Consider the following 18211-nt stretch of genomic DNA (forward strand, 5'->3'; position numbering starts at 1 on the left):
ATCATGTCAGATGAACTAGAACTATTAGAACTATGTTATGGAAAACAGCTAAATAGAATTGTAGCAGCCCTATTGCAATAAAACAGCCAAGAAGCTATCATAAAATAAATTGTCCACTGTTTTCACTAACTGAAGAAGGTAGTTTGATTGAAATGGAACCTTTCATACCAATAACAACAAAGGATACAGGTAAAACCATAAAGAAATAGAAACTCAGATACAAAATCCAGTCTTAAAATCATCTATGTTAATTACTATACAATGTATGCTAGACCCTGTGTTAAAACTAATGGAGAGGTTCGCATTTGAACTAGGCCTGGGCGGCAAAATCCGTTCCGCTCGCGGAATTTGCGGAATTTGGGTAATTTCGCGTTCCGCGGAGAACGCGAAATTGCCCAAAAATCTGCGTTCCGCGACTTCGCGAAATTTTTGGCTTGTTCGCGTTCTCAATATGCGTGTTTGTGAGATATTTCACCCCGAGCACGCAAACAGCGATCGGGACAGGAAAAAAGTATCGCGAACAAGCAATTCCGCGTGTTCGCGGAATTTCTGCGTGTTCGCGGAGATTTTTTACCGTTTCGCGGAGATTTGCGTAACGCGATTACGCAAATTCCGCCCACCACTAATTTGAACCATACATTGCAACTCCTCACAATAATACAGAAGACACTAGTAAAGAACAACAATGTTGGACAGGCCACATGAAGGGCTTGCTCCCTCCCCGCATGACAGGGCCCAAGCCCCGGGCCTCCAGGTGTTACCCACAGAAACAACCCGCACCCCGTCTCCCGACGGGACTCCTGCCCCCGGACATCTCTGTATCATGGGGCCGAACCACTACCGGCTCCCTCGCCCGGCCCGGCCGCCATCTTGGACACTGCACCACGAGGCCGCGTGGCCTCAGCTCGACCCTAACCCTGGGCCTGGCCAGGCCCCGACATCCCGGCACCACCATCCACCCAGGAGGTGAACGGACCACTTGGCAGGTCGATGGGAGAAAGAAGTGTCGATGGCTCTCCCCCGCCAGGTGCCGATCGCCCACGGCTCTCCCCGGAGACCTCTCCCCTTGTCCTCGGCCGACCCTCCCGGTCCGTCTAACAAACAATATAATAAAAGGGGAGTAATTCCAAAGATAATGAATTTAGTTGGTCAAAAAATGTCAAAGTGAAAAAAATACTTGCATCGTAAATAAGAATTAAATTCTGAAAACAGAGTCTAGTGGCATGAAATTTAAAAAGCAAATCTCCAATGAGAACTGAGTATAAAATGAAAGGTCTATAATTCACGAGGACCTGGAGAAGGATACTCAAGGAACTAGGACATAAACTCTTTATGTAACAATCACATTATCAGAGAAAATGGAGCCCCTATGGAAAATGGATTGATCACGTCAATTTCTTCTACACAGATGCACACTTAAAAGGCAGAACCAACAGCTAACTCGGTAAACTCATCCACAGAATTATTCTTCTAACATCCTCCCAAATTAGGTCTTCAATGATGCCAATGTGCACGAAGCAACAAAATAATTCAGAGCAGATAGGGCCCTGGCCCCAAAGGCTAACCACATTCACTTTTAAAATCAGATATTGACTTCTGCACAGCCTTGTTAATCCCCCTCTTTTGGACTGCTGTCTATCTGCGGTGGTTCCACAGTCATGGAAGGGGTCCATTCTTCACCCAATTTATCAAATAAAAAAGGGAATAGCTCAAGCTTAAGTAATTATTGCTTAATTGTCTTACTGTACATCGAAGCGAAGGCTTATGGAAAAATTTTCTTCCTGGAACTAGAGACTTGGGCACTTGGGGCCAAGATAATACCGTACTACCAACGGGTTTCAGATGACACTCTTCTACAATTGATAACATTGTTGCCTTGTCCTACCTGGACCACTGTGCTTCTGTGCCATCTTGGCCATTGATCTTTGCATGTTTTATAGGCTATTCAGCAGCCTTCAATGGACTTGACTGTAACAAGCTTGGCCAAGATTACTTACAGGGGAATCTTGTCTACTTTGCTTAGAGGAATCATCTCCCTTTGTTCAGACACCTGGGTCCGCATTTGGACAGGCAAAGAGAATTGTGTCACAAACAAATCCCAACAAATAGGGGCTATAAACAAATGTGCATGTTAGCCCCTATGTTATTTAGCCTCTATACACCTGATATTGTAAAGGAAAACTCCATCCCTCTGAGAATTGGCACACGGACAGACACTCCTGATGATTCCATACATGAATGACCTACTTATTCTTGACCATAATAAAATGGGCAAGGAACTCTTTCTTGCTGTGTTAAATAGCTACAATAAGGACAACAAACTGGTCTTCAATACTGATAAAACAAAGGTAATGATCTTTGGAAGATACAAGAACAAAGAAGAGACTAGGGAACTTAACCATCACACAAACAACATCCTATAACTATTTAGGCATATGGGTATCTGACACTGGCAAACCTTATTTACATTTAAGGCATATTACACAGAAGTCAGCAGGAGTGATATACGCCTTATCCAAATTGAACTCCAAGCTGAATTCTCCATCAGCAGAGGGCATTATTCAAGTTACACGGGCATAGATAATACCAACCTTTTCATATGGCAATCACGTCTACCAGGGAAATTCTCTCTGGTACTTAATAAAATCCAATGATTTACTTACAAAAGACTTTTCCATTTATCAGAATACACTCAACGCTCACTCTTGCGTCTAGAATTTGGCCTGACTTGGCAGGACTTTAATTGCAAGGCATTCTTCCTCAAATACTTTTAATCAACTCAACAAGCCATACCAGATGTGTTAAAGAAAGTACTTCAAGAGATCTATTTGAAACTGGGCACTCCGTGATCTCAGGATTTAAGAGCAGCAGTGAAGGATTTAAATGTAAACATGATCACACTAGCCTCCAAATCACTGTCATACTTTTAAATTAAATCAATCCTAAAGAAATAGTCCTTGGTGCTTTCAAGAAAGGCTGACTTAGACACAATCAAATCTAGCAGCTGTGTTTCACCAATCGCAAAGTCTTGTGAAGGGCTTAAGATGCAACCCTATTTGAGTGCTGCACTTAGCAAGGAAACGAGACTTAAAATCTTAAAATCAAGACTTATGGTCCTTCCCAATCAATGGATTCAGTGCAGCTTGGGCTACAGCACCTGGAATTTGCTCTGGCAGGTTTTGTAACTATAAAGGGGGTCCATGCTTCATTTGCTTTATTGGTGCTCAGACTTTTTACCAGCACTACACAATTTATTGAAGCCTATGTTTTATTTAAAGCATGAGATTCTAACCTGCATGGAAGCCTTGGATTTCTGCTGGACAACCAAAACCCCTATGAACGTGGCTCATTTTGTGAAGTATATGGATTTGATATTATCTATTACTAAGTTGTGAGCGAAAGCAGCAAACATTACTTGAGCACCGAAGCATTATAAACTACTTGTTTAAATGTGCTATCAGTTTTCTAGAGACATTTTAACTTTTGCATGGACATATCTTACATGTAACACTTTATAAATTGCTTTTATCTCTTCTTTGGATGCACAAGGTCTTGCACCTTATATAGTGCAGAGTCAGCATGCATTGTGATTTAATGCTGGTTTGCAATTTTACTATGTTAATGGTTTCTTTTAACCAATTTAAATTAATTGACAGAATGCATTTTCATTCATTCAGTCATTCAACTAGGACATCAGCAAAGCAAACTGATAATCTAGCTCTTTTCCAATATATAGAAATATGTGGATAATCAAGCTAATAACAAAAAAACTAAATAAGAAAAGAAAGAGGATGAGATGAAGAAAACAACTAAAAAGAGACCCAATAAAATTATATTTTCAAAAGTAAATGGAGGAGGATCAAAAAATATAAATAAAGAACATGTACTGAATCCATTGGGAAGCCTTTTCATTTAAAGGAAACAGTACAACAGGTTGACATAGAATGGGCCAGAATTAAAAGAAGGAGTAAAAATAAAAATTAAGTGGCTGTGAACCTCGCAGAAGTGCAAGACGAATTGGCAGGACCCATTATGACAACTGAAATCAAAGCTGCTATTAGGGAGCTGCCGCGCAATAAGGCGCCAGGACTAGATGACTTACCTATAGAATTTTATGATACATACTCTGAGGACCTGGTCCCCCAGTTAGAGCAGCTATATAGCAAATTGCTGGAAATAGGCCCCCTCCCCCAACCACCATGCGAGCATTGGTGGTCAGGCTCCCAAAGCCAGGGAGAGACGCAGCGGACATAAAGGGATACCGCCTGCTCTCGCTCCTTGCTACAGAATACAAGATATTAAGCAAAATACTAGCGTGTAGGCTCCGCCCCTGTTTACATAAGCTCATACACATAGATCAGTGTGGATTTGTGCCAGCACGCAGCACATTACTAAACATTAGAAGGCTTCATCACATATTGGAAGCCACCCCCGTAAACTATAAAAATGCAGGATGTGTTACGCTAGACTTGAGACAGGCATTCAATACACTTACATGGGACTACATGTTCAAGGCAATAGAGAAGTTTGTTTTATCTGCTGAATACCTCCAATTGATACGACTACTATATGAGATCCCCACTGCAAGAGCCCGTACTGGAAGTTACATATCGAATGCATACCCGGTATGCAGAGGCACGCGACAAGGATGCCCCTTGCCACAATTGCTATTTGTCTTAGCATTGGAGCCGCTGGCTCTTAGGATGCGTCAGGAGGCAGTCCAAATAGGAATCCAACTAGGAAACACCACGCATTTGATATCAGCCTACGCGGACGATATAATCATATACACAAATAACTTGACTGACACAATAGAACCTGTACCCAGTATTTTCTCTCAATTTGAACAAATATCAGGACTTGCTATAAACGAGGCAAAATCGCACGCCTTCTGTTTTTCACAAAAGTAACCGCCCGGATGTGATCCATTTTGGGCCATATTTCCGATCAGTAGCTCAGCATACCTTCAAATACCTCAGTATACACATCAACAGATTCCATGTGGACTTGCTTGAGGGTAATCTGTCCAGAGCGATTAGGGCGATCAGGTCCAGTGTGGCCTTTTGGACCTCGCTGCCATTGTCGGTGATGGGCCGGATAGCCATATCTAAAATGGTGGTTCTCCCACGCCTCTTATATTTCTTCACTAATATGCCAGTGGTGGTCCTCCCTTCTCTTTTCAAAACACTTGACATCATCCTAGAGGACTTAATATGGGGTGCTGGACGGAGAAGGGTGGGACTAATGAAACTGCAACTGAAGACTAGAGGAGGAGTACTGGGGGCAACAGATTTCCGTGCTTACTGCTACGCAAGCCAATTAAAATGGCTCTCTTATTAGACTGCAGGCCGCAATCTGCAAGCACTAGGATGCACGACATTAATCAGGGAACAATACATGAGTTACTGTTGCCCAAAAGCAAGGACTTGTGCTCTCCCTTCTAAGCATGGTCAAATTAGCCCACCTATCATTGGCACATTGAATTTAGTATATGGCACTACCTGTATTCAGGGCCTGTAAATTAAATGCTCCCTTTGGGCTTCAGCACTCATTGTGTAGTCCACAAAAGTAGCTCCTTAAAACCATGCCTCAGGTGTGCTACCGCTGTCTCTGTGTGCAGTTCTTAATGCCCATTTCGACCGGGCAAAATAATACCACTTTCCAGGCCTAAAACTTCTGTTTTATTACAGATAAGGCACCCCTAATGTAAACTCTCAAGGCTCATAGGGCAGGTGCACAGTGTTTAAAAGTAGGATATGTGTGTTCAAGTTTAACATTTCCTGACAGTGAAAAACACCTCACAAGGCTAGTTCTCCCATAGACTAACACTGGGGTACCTTATTACCCTTAAGAAGTGATAGCGTCTGTTTAGGAGCCGATATAGTAATTCTTCTTAGACTCATTTGAAATGAAATTTAAAATCTGCTTTAATGGTATTGTTGGATTTTAAGTACCTATTCTGAATATGTCACTTTTAGAAAGTTGACATTTTTGCTGCCTAAACCAAATGTACCTTTATGCCAGTGTCCAGGATCACATGACTGTTAATAGCTCTCCAGTGATGTGATGTGTTTGCCTTCTACACAGGAGATAAAAGAGTAGCCTGAGGGCTGTGCCCAGCCTTTTGGACTTCTGAAGCTGACTGTCATGTCCCTGGCAAATTCAGAACACACCTGGGCCTGTCTGCCTTTTGTCTTCCTAGACAGACTGGAGCCAAACCCACGGAAAAGGGGATAACTGACCAGAACCAGTTATGGGGTACACAAAGGGAGTAATCCCCACTCAGAAAGGTAGAACTGAGTATAAAGGTGGCACCATCATAACCTCACATCAGAACACTGTGGGATCTGTGAGGATTTAAAAGAAGGACTTCCCTGCTGTCTGAAGAAGGAAGATTGGGCCTGTTTGCATTGATCCCAGGACCCTGGAAGTGGTTCCACGTGTAAGTTAGCTGACCTCCTGTTTAAGATACAGGGACAGAAAAAGTCTCAAGATGCCTCCCTTTGTAACTGCCCAGCTGATCAGCACCAACTGGAATTGCCTGGACCCTGCTGCTGGCCTCCGCGGATTGAGTCCTAACCCCCTAAGCGGAGCCTCTCCAGGTCCTGGACCCTTGGCTAGTGTCAGAGTGTACTCCTCCAACCTACAAACTGCAAGAACTAGACTCCAGGTGAAATCCAGCGATTCGGGGCTCTCTGTGTTGAAAAAGAATCATACCCAATCTACTTGTGCCCGCAAGCAGATTTCACAGAGACCTATTTGGGACCTGCATCCGACTGCTTTCGTGACCTTCTCAGTTACAAAATCTTGACTTCATTTCACAGTTAAGTCTGACTGTTTCTGTGCCAAGCTGCCAGAGGGTTAGGTACTGGTTTATTGTGTGATCTTTATGGTCCACCCTGACAAGGATTGTGCTCATTATTTGAGTAGGGCTTTCACACCTCTAAATTAATAATCCTGTTTCTCATATAAACTTGTTTGGTTCACAGAGCTCCACTAGCCTGGTCTATATCTTGCCACTTCATTTCATTGATTTAACAGATTATCCTTTGGTCCCTCTAACGTTTCTTGGACTTCATTTTAAAAATGTTAGTTTACACCTTGTCCCTCTATTCTAGTAATGCAAGAGGTGTTATATTGCCTTCCAGAATGGCCTTACATACATTCCAAACTGAGTTTACGATTGAAAAACTCTGGTATGCTATTTTAGAGTAATTTCCTGAAGTCGTCTCCCCTCAAAACCGCCTTATGCTAAGTCCATCAATCACATTCGTCAGTTGTTTCCAATTTCTGTCTCTAGTTCTACTATTGCACTGTCCTCCATTTGTTTTTTTAGCTTGAAGCTGCATTCATCAAACTTGTCTGGTCCCTGATAAATGTCCCTACACCAAAGAAAGAAGAGGAAATCTCAACAGAATGAGAAAAATGTGAAACCACCCCACATCCCCTCAACTTGGACACAAAAATAAAACAACCTCAAGCTAAATCCCTCTGGTTTGCCTTGCCCCTTTTCAAACATTGCTTCACAATTATTCACATATACATATACATATAATACATAGATGTAATAATAAATGCATATATAAATATCTGCTCAGTGTTTTAAACCCTTCTTCTTACCTGCTCCTGATTTGCTAGAGCTGGCGGCGTCTGGTGATGTGTCAGGCGGGCCTTGTCCTCGAGCACTGGTCGTTCCAGGTCCTTCTTTCATTTTGAATGGTGTTGCTGTTTTTCTTGACTGAGAAGGAAAAGACTATCCATGAGCTGTTATATGTATTTAAATACAGTGAGAAATAAAACTACTGTAAGGTCCCTACACTGACAAAAGTGTTTTGTGGAATATAGGTAAAAGATTGCAAATTTTCCACTCATAATCCTAAGCTATTAGCTTCCTCTTCCATTAGCCAGATTCGCCAGTTCCTTATAAAGACTAGATACTCGGCGAAACAAATTTAATTACCTTCATTGGAAATTGATTTCCTTCACCCCTCCCTTCCTCACGCATACATTAAATACTATTCTGTTATGCTTGTGAAAAAACATCAAATAGTATATAAACAAATCTTCAGGATGGTACGTGACTTGACCTGAAATTTTATACTCTATCCATACTCAAATATGGGTTGTGTCCCAGTGTGTCTTTTCCACTCTCCATATGGGCAACACTGCACCTGAAATGTAATTTCTTGTCTTGCTGCACTTGACTTGTGTTTTGTTCTATTGCTGCACGCGTGCTCCTTTTGAATGAGCACTGGCCATGAATTGCGATTTGTTGCCAACATTAACTGGAATAGAGCTATCTTCTGCCTTCACCTCAGCTGACCTCTTACCCAGGCCTCGATCCTGTTGATCTGATCTGCCCATTCCAAATTGGGGTAAATCCTATATTTGAATACAAAATTTAATATATGGCCCTGAATTGTGTTCTGCTGTGTTGCCCTACTACTCCCACCATTGCACTGCTCTCATTTACCCACACTCCTACCTTCTTAGGCTTTGTGTTTCTCATTATTCTTACCTTACATTACCTTTCACAACTTATGGTGGCTCGCTATCAATCTACGTTACTCTCTTCCTTCCACCTTTTGTATACAGCTGCTGGAAACTAGTGCTGTGTTTTTTTTTTAACAGTTCTTTTTATTAAATTCAAAGTGATACTTAAAAAGAAACACAATGTACAGGCAGTATTGTTCTCAACTCGGCAGTCAGCAACAATCCACATTACAGGATCACCCCCACCAGTGCAGAGTATAATACAACATATCGACCCAGAAACCCTTACTCAAAGTCCACCCTTTGCATGTCCATTGATGGCTCACAGATCTCCCCTCAGTAAGCATTCCATTTTTGCCATTTCTGCGACCACTTATTGGGTCAACATCTTGATACATTTTTTTTTTTTTAATATTTTTATTGAGCACTGCATATAGTTCACAAGTGTATACAATAAGTTATAAGCGTTTTGGAAACATTACACAAGAGCAATTTGGTAGGAATATTGTCCACATGTTGTAACCAAACATACATAAAGTAATAGGAGCTCACAGAAAGTACAACATTTCTTACAGCAGAAGTGTACAAACTGCAAACTCAAGCAGCTAGTAACAACTCTAATAAATGATATCCAGCGCAGTACCCATTTCACCCCCACCCAAAATAACCCTTCCTAAACAATACCCCAACGAAACAAGTAACGTAAGTGCCGCTATATAGACTAAACACCTCGCTGATGTGCCTGCGTCCGGTGTGTGTCAGGTCTAAGAACCCCAACAAGGGGCGTGTACCGAGGGGGAGGAGGAGGAGAGGGGAACATCTTGATACATATACAGTTTTTCGTTAAACATACAGTGGTCCATATCGTTCTCCCAATGCCTCAGGGACGGTTTTCCCCTTGACCCCCACAATTAATTATTAAGCATTTATATAGTGCATAGCTACCCTCAGGCATCCCAGCGCTAGCAATCAGGCAGACGACCAGTAGGAATTTATGGGTCTGTTTGTGGGAAGAGCCAGGTTTTCAAGAGTTTACGAAAAGGCAGGATACTGGCTTCAGAGCGAATGTGTAAAGGCAAGGAGTTCCACAGTTTTGCCACATTATACGCAAACAATCTGTCTCCCGCTCTTGTCCTTCTGATTTTGGGGACAGCTAGCAAATTAAGGTTAAGAGAACGAAGCTCCCTCATGGGCCGATAAGGAATGATAAGGGATTTGTTGATTTCCAGGCCCATTCCCTATACAGTCTTATGGGGAAGACACAAGGCCCTACATTTTGTTATTTCCAAGATAGGTAGCCAGTGTAAAGCTTTTAGAGCTGGCTTGGCTGATTGTGACCTAGGAATGCCCAGAGGCATCCTGGCAGCACAATTCTGAACAATCTGGAGTTTCCTCAAAGTTGCCTTCGGAGCTCCCAGATAAAGGGAGTTACCATAATCCAGGAGCAATAAAACTCAGGCTTGGACTAAGGTGCGCTTGGCAGTCAATGGCAACAGGGGGAGAATTTTCCTAAGGGATCTAAGTATCCCAAAACAGACCCCTGTCACCTTCACAGCTTGGTGGTCAAATTTGAGAGCATTATCCAACCCAAGCTCTTTATCTTGGTTTTGGGAGTTGGAGGAGGACCGAGGCACTTTGGCCAAATCTGGCTAAGGTCCATGTTGGAATGTTTCCCTAGCAGCATGAGTTCGGTTTTACCTCCGTTGAGACGAAATCCGGAATGCTCCATCCAAGAGGCAACTTTCTCTAAGCAGATCTCAAAGTCCGAGGGGAAATTGCGTGGCCCATTAAGAGTGATGACCAATTGTGTGTCATCCGCGTAGGTTACAATCTTAATGTTATAAGCTAGAACAATATTAGCTAATGGCCGCATATAAACATTAAAAAGTGTGGGGCTAAGTAAGGAGCCCTGCGGGACTCCGCAATTGAGTTCTAGTTTCTCAGAGGAGACATACTTAGAAAAGACTTGAAAAGTTCTCTTGTCAAGATAAGATTGTATCCACAAAAGCGCCTTACCTTGAAGCCCCAGCCTTTTAAGTCTCTCTGCCAGAATGGACAAGTTAACAGTATCGAAGGCCAAGTTAAGTTAACAGTATCGAAGGCCGAGCTTAGATCAAGGAGGATGATGGCAACTGTTCCTCCTTGATCCAGGATCTGTTTAAAGTCCTCAACCACAGACAGAAATGGGGGGTCTCAGTTCCGTGATTAGGACGGTAGCCCGTCTGCGTTGCATGCAGAAGGTCATGACTTTCCAAAAAATTGTAGAGGGTGGAGTTCACATATTTTTCTAAAGTTTTTACAATTGCTTGCAGCAGCGAGATTGGGAGATAATTGCCCAAATCTGTTGGGTCCAGGCTTGTTTTTTTCAATAGAGCCCTGACCATAGCGTGTTTCCATGGACTTGGGACGGATCCTGAGGACAAGAATATATTTACCATCTCCAGAAAACTAGGAAAGATTGCATTTCCAGCCTTATGTAGAATGTATGGAGAAGCTGGATCTAAAGGGGAGCCTGATTTTATTTGGGTAAACATTTCTGTCAGTTTTTCTAGCTTCATGATAGGCAATTCTTTAATCTAGACCTCTGGAATACTCCTGGCCAGTTTGGAATCTGCCAAATCACTCGGGCAGGGTAGGTGTGGGAACGTGGTGTAAAGTTTTTTAATTTTCCCCTGAAAAAACTCTGCGAGAGCGTTGCACTGTTTTGAGGAAGTTTCTAGGTCCAAATCATTCTTCGGAAGCTCTAGGAGATCCTGAGCTACTCGAAAAATTTCTCTCGAAGCATTAGTGGTCGAGGTGATAATGACTTCATGGTAGGTGGCCTGCACTTTTTTTAATTTCTTTTTGATAGATTTTTTGGCTTCTCTATATTTTAGTTTTCCTAGCTCCCTATAATCTTTCCTCCATTCCCTCTGAAGTCTCTTGCATGTCTGCTTAAGTTTTCTCAACTTAGGGGAATACCATGGAGATTTTTTATCCCTCCTGTTGTAGTGGGGTTTGGTAGGTGCAGCTGTGTCAAGTGCTGACTCAATCCAGCTATTAAAAGTTGCAGAGGCTTCGGTAAAACTAGAACTAGTCGTGGGTTTAAGATTGTTAAGTGCTGTGATCCAAGAGTCCACCGGCAATTTAGCCCAATGATGTGTTTTCATCCCGCTGGCTTTAATATGAGCTATATGCAAAGATTCTGATATATTAAATGGGATCAGGAAATGATCAGACCGAGGCATAGCCCTAGGTTCACTCACCCATATTCCAGGATGGTTGCTGAAAATAGGGTCTAAGGTATGGCCTTTCACATGGGTGGAACCTACTACTTTTTGGGCAAGCTGGACCGCAAAGAGATCTTGAATAAGCTCTGTTGCTTCTATCTTGTTAGGGTCATCAATATTGCAACATTTCACTAGGCAATCATCATCCCCAATGACACCCATAGTTTCTCTTTAGTATTCAAGTCCGTGGGGCCCCAAATGTTTAGAAGACATAACTTAATATTACAGTCGGTCGTAACCTCTATGACTTCTGTCATACAGTTTGTGACCCTCGCCGAGTAGCCCTGGATTACAGGACACTCCCAGAGTATATGCATGAACGTGCCTTCTTGCCCGCATATCCTAATACAATCCTCATCTGCCCTAAAGCCCATCTTCAACAGCCTAGGCCCAGAGTGGTATATCCTATGGAGTATCTTAAGCTGGACTAGCCTAAGCCTAGATGAAATAGCCGTTTCCCTAGGAGAGGCAAGCGCTTCTAACCATTCACCATCATCCAGTCCAGCTACATCGTAATCCCAGTAGGGTTGGAGTCGGTGGAGTGGGTCCGGTACATTGTTCATAAGCTTTTTATAAATTAAAGAGATTGCCTTGACTGGAAGGTGTCCATCCAGTATCCTGTCCCCCAGCGGGGAGGGCTCTGTCGGGGTTTCCCACCTAGGTATTACCACCTGCAGCGCATGCCTAACTTGGAGGTATCTGAACTGTTCCGAGTCAGCTAGGTCATATTCATCTCGCAACTGGTCAAAGGAAACTAGCCCTCCCTTCTTCCACAGGTTCCCGACTGAGGATATGCCAATTAAATCCCACCGGTCAAACCCTTTGGTAATTCTTAGATTCCCCAATTGGGTGGTGTCCCAGAGTGGGGTGGCGAGCGTAATTCTGTCCTTCCATCCCAGACTTAAAGTGGTGGCCCACCACACCTGAGCAGAATGGTTGGTTGGCCCTGTTAATTTTAATCGAGAGGGATTTGCATATAGTGCGTCCCTGTAACTCACGCTGGAGAGTGGCCACCTGTCCATGTTATATCCTGGATCGTCCTGCGATCCATAGGTACAGTGGTTAATGGCAGCCAGTTGTGCAGCCCAATATTATCTTTTGATGTCAGGGAGTGCAATGCCTCCATCATACCACCCTCTTGTGAGCTTAGGAAGTGAGATTCTGGGTGGCTTTCCCTCCCATAGGAGCTCTCTCAGGGCAGTGTCATTAGATCTGAAATATTCTGGTTTCACCGGGAGTGGTGCATTTTGAAGGGCATAAAGGAAAAGGGGAAGGGACATCATTTTGAACAAAGCTGCTCTCCCCAATAGAGACAGAGGGAGCGTCTTGCAGTGTACGACGTCACTTCTGAGGCGCTGCAGCGGGGGGAGGAGATTTTGGTCATAAGAGAGTGTCAAATCTTTGGAGACATGGATATCAAGGTATTTAAAGCCCGTCGTGGCAGTAGTTACAGTAAAACCTTTGGGTAGGGTTGGCGAACTACCGATTAAAACATAAAGGACTGACTTAGACCAGTTAATGGTATATCCTGAAAATTCCCCAAAGATAATAAAGATATGGAGTGTTCGATTCAAGGAGGATGCAGGCGACGCTAAATATAATAAGATATCATCGGCATAAAGCGATTTTCGGTCCTCCCAGTCCGCAACCCACCTCAGCCCTTTAATTATCGGATCCTTTCGTATCCACATCGCCTCAGGGCACTGTTATGTGTTGAGGACTCTCCCTAAACGGGATGATTGAAATCATTCACATAATAAATCTTGGGAAATACCACTCCTTGATACACAAGCTCCATACCACCTAATGGGTAACTTGAAATGAGCATTCTTCCCACATATTCAAGAAACTCCGGAGATCACCATGTCGCTTCCATCCACATACAACTCCCATGATGCACGGACCTCAAAGGTATGATCACAAACACTCTTCCCCACAAATATAAAACTATAGTAAGTCTGTTTGTGGTATATACACAAATTTCCTTCATGTTGGCAATCTAGGGATGAAGCTTCTGTCTCTCCTACTGTTTTTTCCAATCCTTTCCCTGTTACATCCACTCCTGGGTACAAAACTCAATGTCAGCAGAAGCCAACCCTGCTCTTAACCTATCTTCTACCTGGTCATTAAATTTCTTTTCAATCCTTGTGAATGCACAAGTTAGATTATGTTGGTGTGCATAAGCAGTATCTATGGACTCGGGCAAAAGGAAGTATCTTCCAAAAACTGTAGCTGTCTTATCATCTGTATGCTGATTCAGATGCTTAAACAAGGGCACTTCTGAGAGGACTAAATCAAAATTTGAAAAGTAATATTCAAAATTATTCTTGTGATAAAATATACTAAGAAGCAGACTACAACTAATACCATATGTTAAGATTAAGTGGTGGTAAGCGATGCCCTCAGTTGCTGAAGTGGGTAAGTGCATGCAGGCATAACAGTCCCTGGTTTCCATTGTATCTACATGCTGATAAAGCAACCTAGCATAAGCGTTTAAAGAAAAATCTCCCCTAGAAAGATCAGTATGTATATATCGCCCTTATAACATTACTACCTCTTCCCTAGGCTCGAGCGAAGGTGTCGTTTTAAGCACATGTGACTTATTTATACTGGTTGCAGGCCTAAGACACAATACTACAACTAACACTATTAATCCAATCACTATACCCATTATAAAAGTACACAGAATGCATCTACGACTAGAAAGATTAGTTTCCATAGGACTTTAGGCTCAGACCAAGTTCAGTGGAGAAATAGCAGCCACAGAGTCTTCTCCTGTGCAAAATCAAAACAATCTCTTGTACTAAAGTTCAGTTCATGTACATGTACATACAGTTCTTTGTGAGACTTCCCTAGCCCTACTCCGTGTTCTTCTAAATGACTTGTTCCCTAAGTTTGTTCTTCGTCCTCTGGGGCCTAGGAATTTTCTTCAAGTTCATAAGCAAATTTCACAAAGTTCATTCAGCATCTCTTATAAATTCAGACCCTAACTCGTTTATGAGCTACTGCAGCAAATCAGCTCTCAATTCAGCAATCTCCTCTGAGGACTGTTCTGGATTCAGATGAGGAAAAACAATGTTATTCAATATTAGGTTTCCAAGCCACTTAATCTAGGTGGATAAGGAACGGCAAGTGAGAGAAGCATATGTAATTCTGTCTCCGGCATTCTCAGTAAAATATCGATGATCAGCACTGATGTTCCAGAGTTTGTTGTCGTCGGCATTGGCAGTTAGGTAAGCCCACTCAGGAGAAGTATACCTCCAACAAGCCAACCTCAGTCTCTTGGACCTCCTTGAACCAGATTCCTCTACTTCACTCTCACTTTGGTCAGACTAAGATGTTTCTTTCACAGATACGAGCTCTGCATCAGGGGATAATTGCAGACTTCTTTTCTGCCCCAACGCCCTGCTTTCTTCCGCCTCCTGTTGAACCACAGCACTATTTCCCTTTTCTGAGGTAGGACCTGACTCACACACCGCTTCAGTACCAGCTGTTGTCGAGCCACTCAGCACTCTTCGACTTCCTGGTCCCACCTCGGGGTGCTCTAGTGCACTTTCGGACCCAGCTTGTTTCCTCAGAGCGTGGCTGACCCTCTCCCGTGGTCCCTCGACCACTACTGGTGTTTTTTCTGGAAGAGGAGCTGTTTCATCAAGGGGACACGGGATCTTGCGGGTATGAAAGGCATGCCGCCAGTTTGGGAAGCTACTGCACTTCACAGCTGTTGTAGTCAGGGCCGGCTCTAGGGCGGTACGATCGGTGCCACCGCACCTGGTGCTGACTTGGGGCGGGGGCACCATGTTTATTGTTTTAAAAGCTCCACATGCCACGTTCCTTGTCCGTGCTATTTTCAAGCATCATTAAAAATGTCATGATAAATAACTCCGGTGATTAATGTTGTTCCTGGTGAGAGACCCGAGCTTTGTCTGGGGAAGGTTTTAACTCATCATAGCCAAGAAGGTTAATCTGCCTGCTGCAAAGAATTTGTCCCATTCTGCATACAGTATAAATAGGTCAAGGGGTTATCGCTTATGTCAGCAAGATGCTTTTGTTGCTTGCAGTTTAAACGTTAAAATCCTACTATAGAGCAGTGAGCTATTAACTGCCATCAAGGAGCTCATGCAAACTGCAAGAAATATATTACAGCTACATGTTTTTTACCCAGTCTTTCCTTATCCTAGTATTGCCAAAAATGCTTCATTTGGGTAGAAATCAACTCTTATTATTAAACAAAACCCCTAACAATGATGTTACATTTAAAATTCTTAATTTGTGCTTTTCCAGACCAAGGACTTTTAAATAATACTTCCTACCAGTATGAATGACGTGACTCTTACACATTGTAGTCCTCTGTCTTAGGTAACATTTCCTATACACTGATTTACACACGCATGATTGTCTCCGTGCAACATATGTGTGATGTAAAGTGTTCTGAGACCCTAAACTGGTATAAGTGGCGCTATAAAACTAAATGAATCTAAGAGACAGTGGTTATGGTGACTTGGGGGGCATTGTCAAATGATGGTAGTGAAGGAATCCGTGGTGAGGTGGTCACGGGGGGGCGCCAACAAACATTGTCGCACTGGGCGCCACCAGTACTAAAGTCGGCCCTGGTTGTAGTCACCAGGATCACCTGAAACGGGCCATGCCAGTGATGTTCAAGACAGCTCTTCCTCACGTGCTTGTTGATGAGTACCCAATCTACGGGGGCGAGGTCGTGACACTGCTCCTGGTGAGGCTGTGCAACCGCGGCGTTAACCTGGTGAGACACAATCAAACCACACCGGCCAATCCTTTGTAATAGTCGAGCACTAGATCGACTAAAGATACTTACAAGAATGTTGGCAGGCACAACAGGTAACCTCATAGCGCGCCCCATGAAAATCTCATGTGGCGAAAGGCCAGTCTTTTTTGTTCAGAATGCCATGGAGGCTTATCAGTACAAGTGGTAAGGCGTCAGGCCACTTTAATAGGGTTGAAGCATACAAATTGGATAGCCTGGACTTTAAGGTACCATTAATCTCCTTCACTATGCCAAAAGCCCCTGGACGATAACTGCAATGTAATCTCTGCTCCACTTGTAAAGCTGCACACAACAGTTTCCTTATCTCATTATTAAAATGAGATCCTCAGTCTGACTCCAAAGAAGTTGAACATCTGAATCTCGGGATGAGCTCCCTTAATAGCAACTTTGCTACTGTCAGAATATCACATCTCCATGTTGGGTATGCCTCCATCCAACAAGAGAATATGCACACCACCACCAAGATGTACCGCAGTCCATTACCAACAGGCACACTACAAAGGCTAACTGCATTCTATTAAAAGGTCCCCAAGACTTTCTAGTATGACACAGGGTAATTGCTGTCCCTTTCCCAACATTTATCTGTTGACACATCACACAGCTGTGACACAAAGCTTCAGCAATCACTTGAAACTTAGGATTGAACGAGGTCTTTCTGAATACTCTCATCATTGCATCCCTCCCCACGTGCTCTGATCCATGTATGTGTCTCGCCATAGGGTGTAACAAACTGTTTGGCAACACAAGTCTTCCATCACTAGAAACCCATATGTCATCTTTTCTTTTCACACATCCAACCCTGACCCATCCAGCTTGCTCCTCCTCAGAAACCTCCTTTTGCAACCGCTTCACCTCATCCCAAGCAGTTGCAACCATCAACAACAGATTGAGATTGGTTTAATCAACTTGCTCATTTACATATTCCCCATTGAAAGTATAGGCATTTAGAGCACAGTATCATGCGACTTCATCGGAGTATCTGTTTCCGATGGTAACAAAGTAATTTACCTTACAGTGAGCCGGACATTTGACCACGGCCAACTCTCCAGGCAATCGAAGAGCTTCCAACAATCTGCTCACCACCTTCCCAGTCCTGATGGGTGATCGCAACGAGGCCATAAAACCCCTTTGAGACCACAACTGTCCAAAGTCATGCACCGCACGGAAGACATACTGGCTATCGGTAAAGATAGTCACCCTCAGTTGGTCAGAGACAAAGCATGCACGTGTCAAAGCAATCAGCTACATGTGCGGAGAATACTCTCTGCAAACAGGAAGCTTTCACCACCCCTGTGATAGTGGAGACAGCATAGGGCGCCCTCAGATTTCCTTCATGGTCCCTTAAGCATAGACCAGCTACAAACAGTGTTTGGTCAGCATCTAGTAGTGGTTCGTCAACAGTCTCCGGACAGGGCTTGGTGCATAATTCCATGACATCAAGACAGTCTTTCTCCATCACTCTCACCCCCATCACTTTCTGGCAAGGGCAAAAAAGTAGCAGGGTTCAGTGTAGAACAGCGCTTTAGGGTTTGTGAGATGCTGCATGCATGTTCTTGTAAGCAGCAACTCTACTGACTGAGGAACGTATACCGTAAGTGGATGACTCATCACAATGCTTTCACACCTCTCCAAACTGGCACCTGTTGCA

The 18211-nt window shown here is 43.3% G+C and overlaps 1 protein-coding gene across 2 annotated transcripts in view; it reads right to left on the bottom strand.

Moving 5' to 3' along the window:
• ZC2HC1B (zinc finger C2HC-type containing 1B) overlaps positions 1-18211 on the bottom strand; it is a 292907-nt gene that overhangs the window by 9028 nt on the left and 265668 nt on the right. For both annotated transcript variants that reach the window (XM_085609304.1, XM_085609303.1), the window contains one exon: positions 7621-7738. In XM_085609304.1, the coding sequence (XP_085465430.1) occupies positions 7621-7738 (118 nt within the window). The remainder of the gene's footprint in view (positions 1-7620; positions 7739-18211) is intronic.

Source organism: Triturus cristatus, chromosome 6 (genome assembly GCF_964204655.1).
Source record: "Triturus cristatus chromosome 6, aTriCri1.1, whole genome shotgun sequence".
Taxonomy (NCBI): domain Eukaryota; kingdom Metazoa; phylum Chordata; class Amphibia; order Caudata; family Salamandridae; genus Triturus; species Triturus cristatus.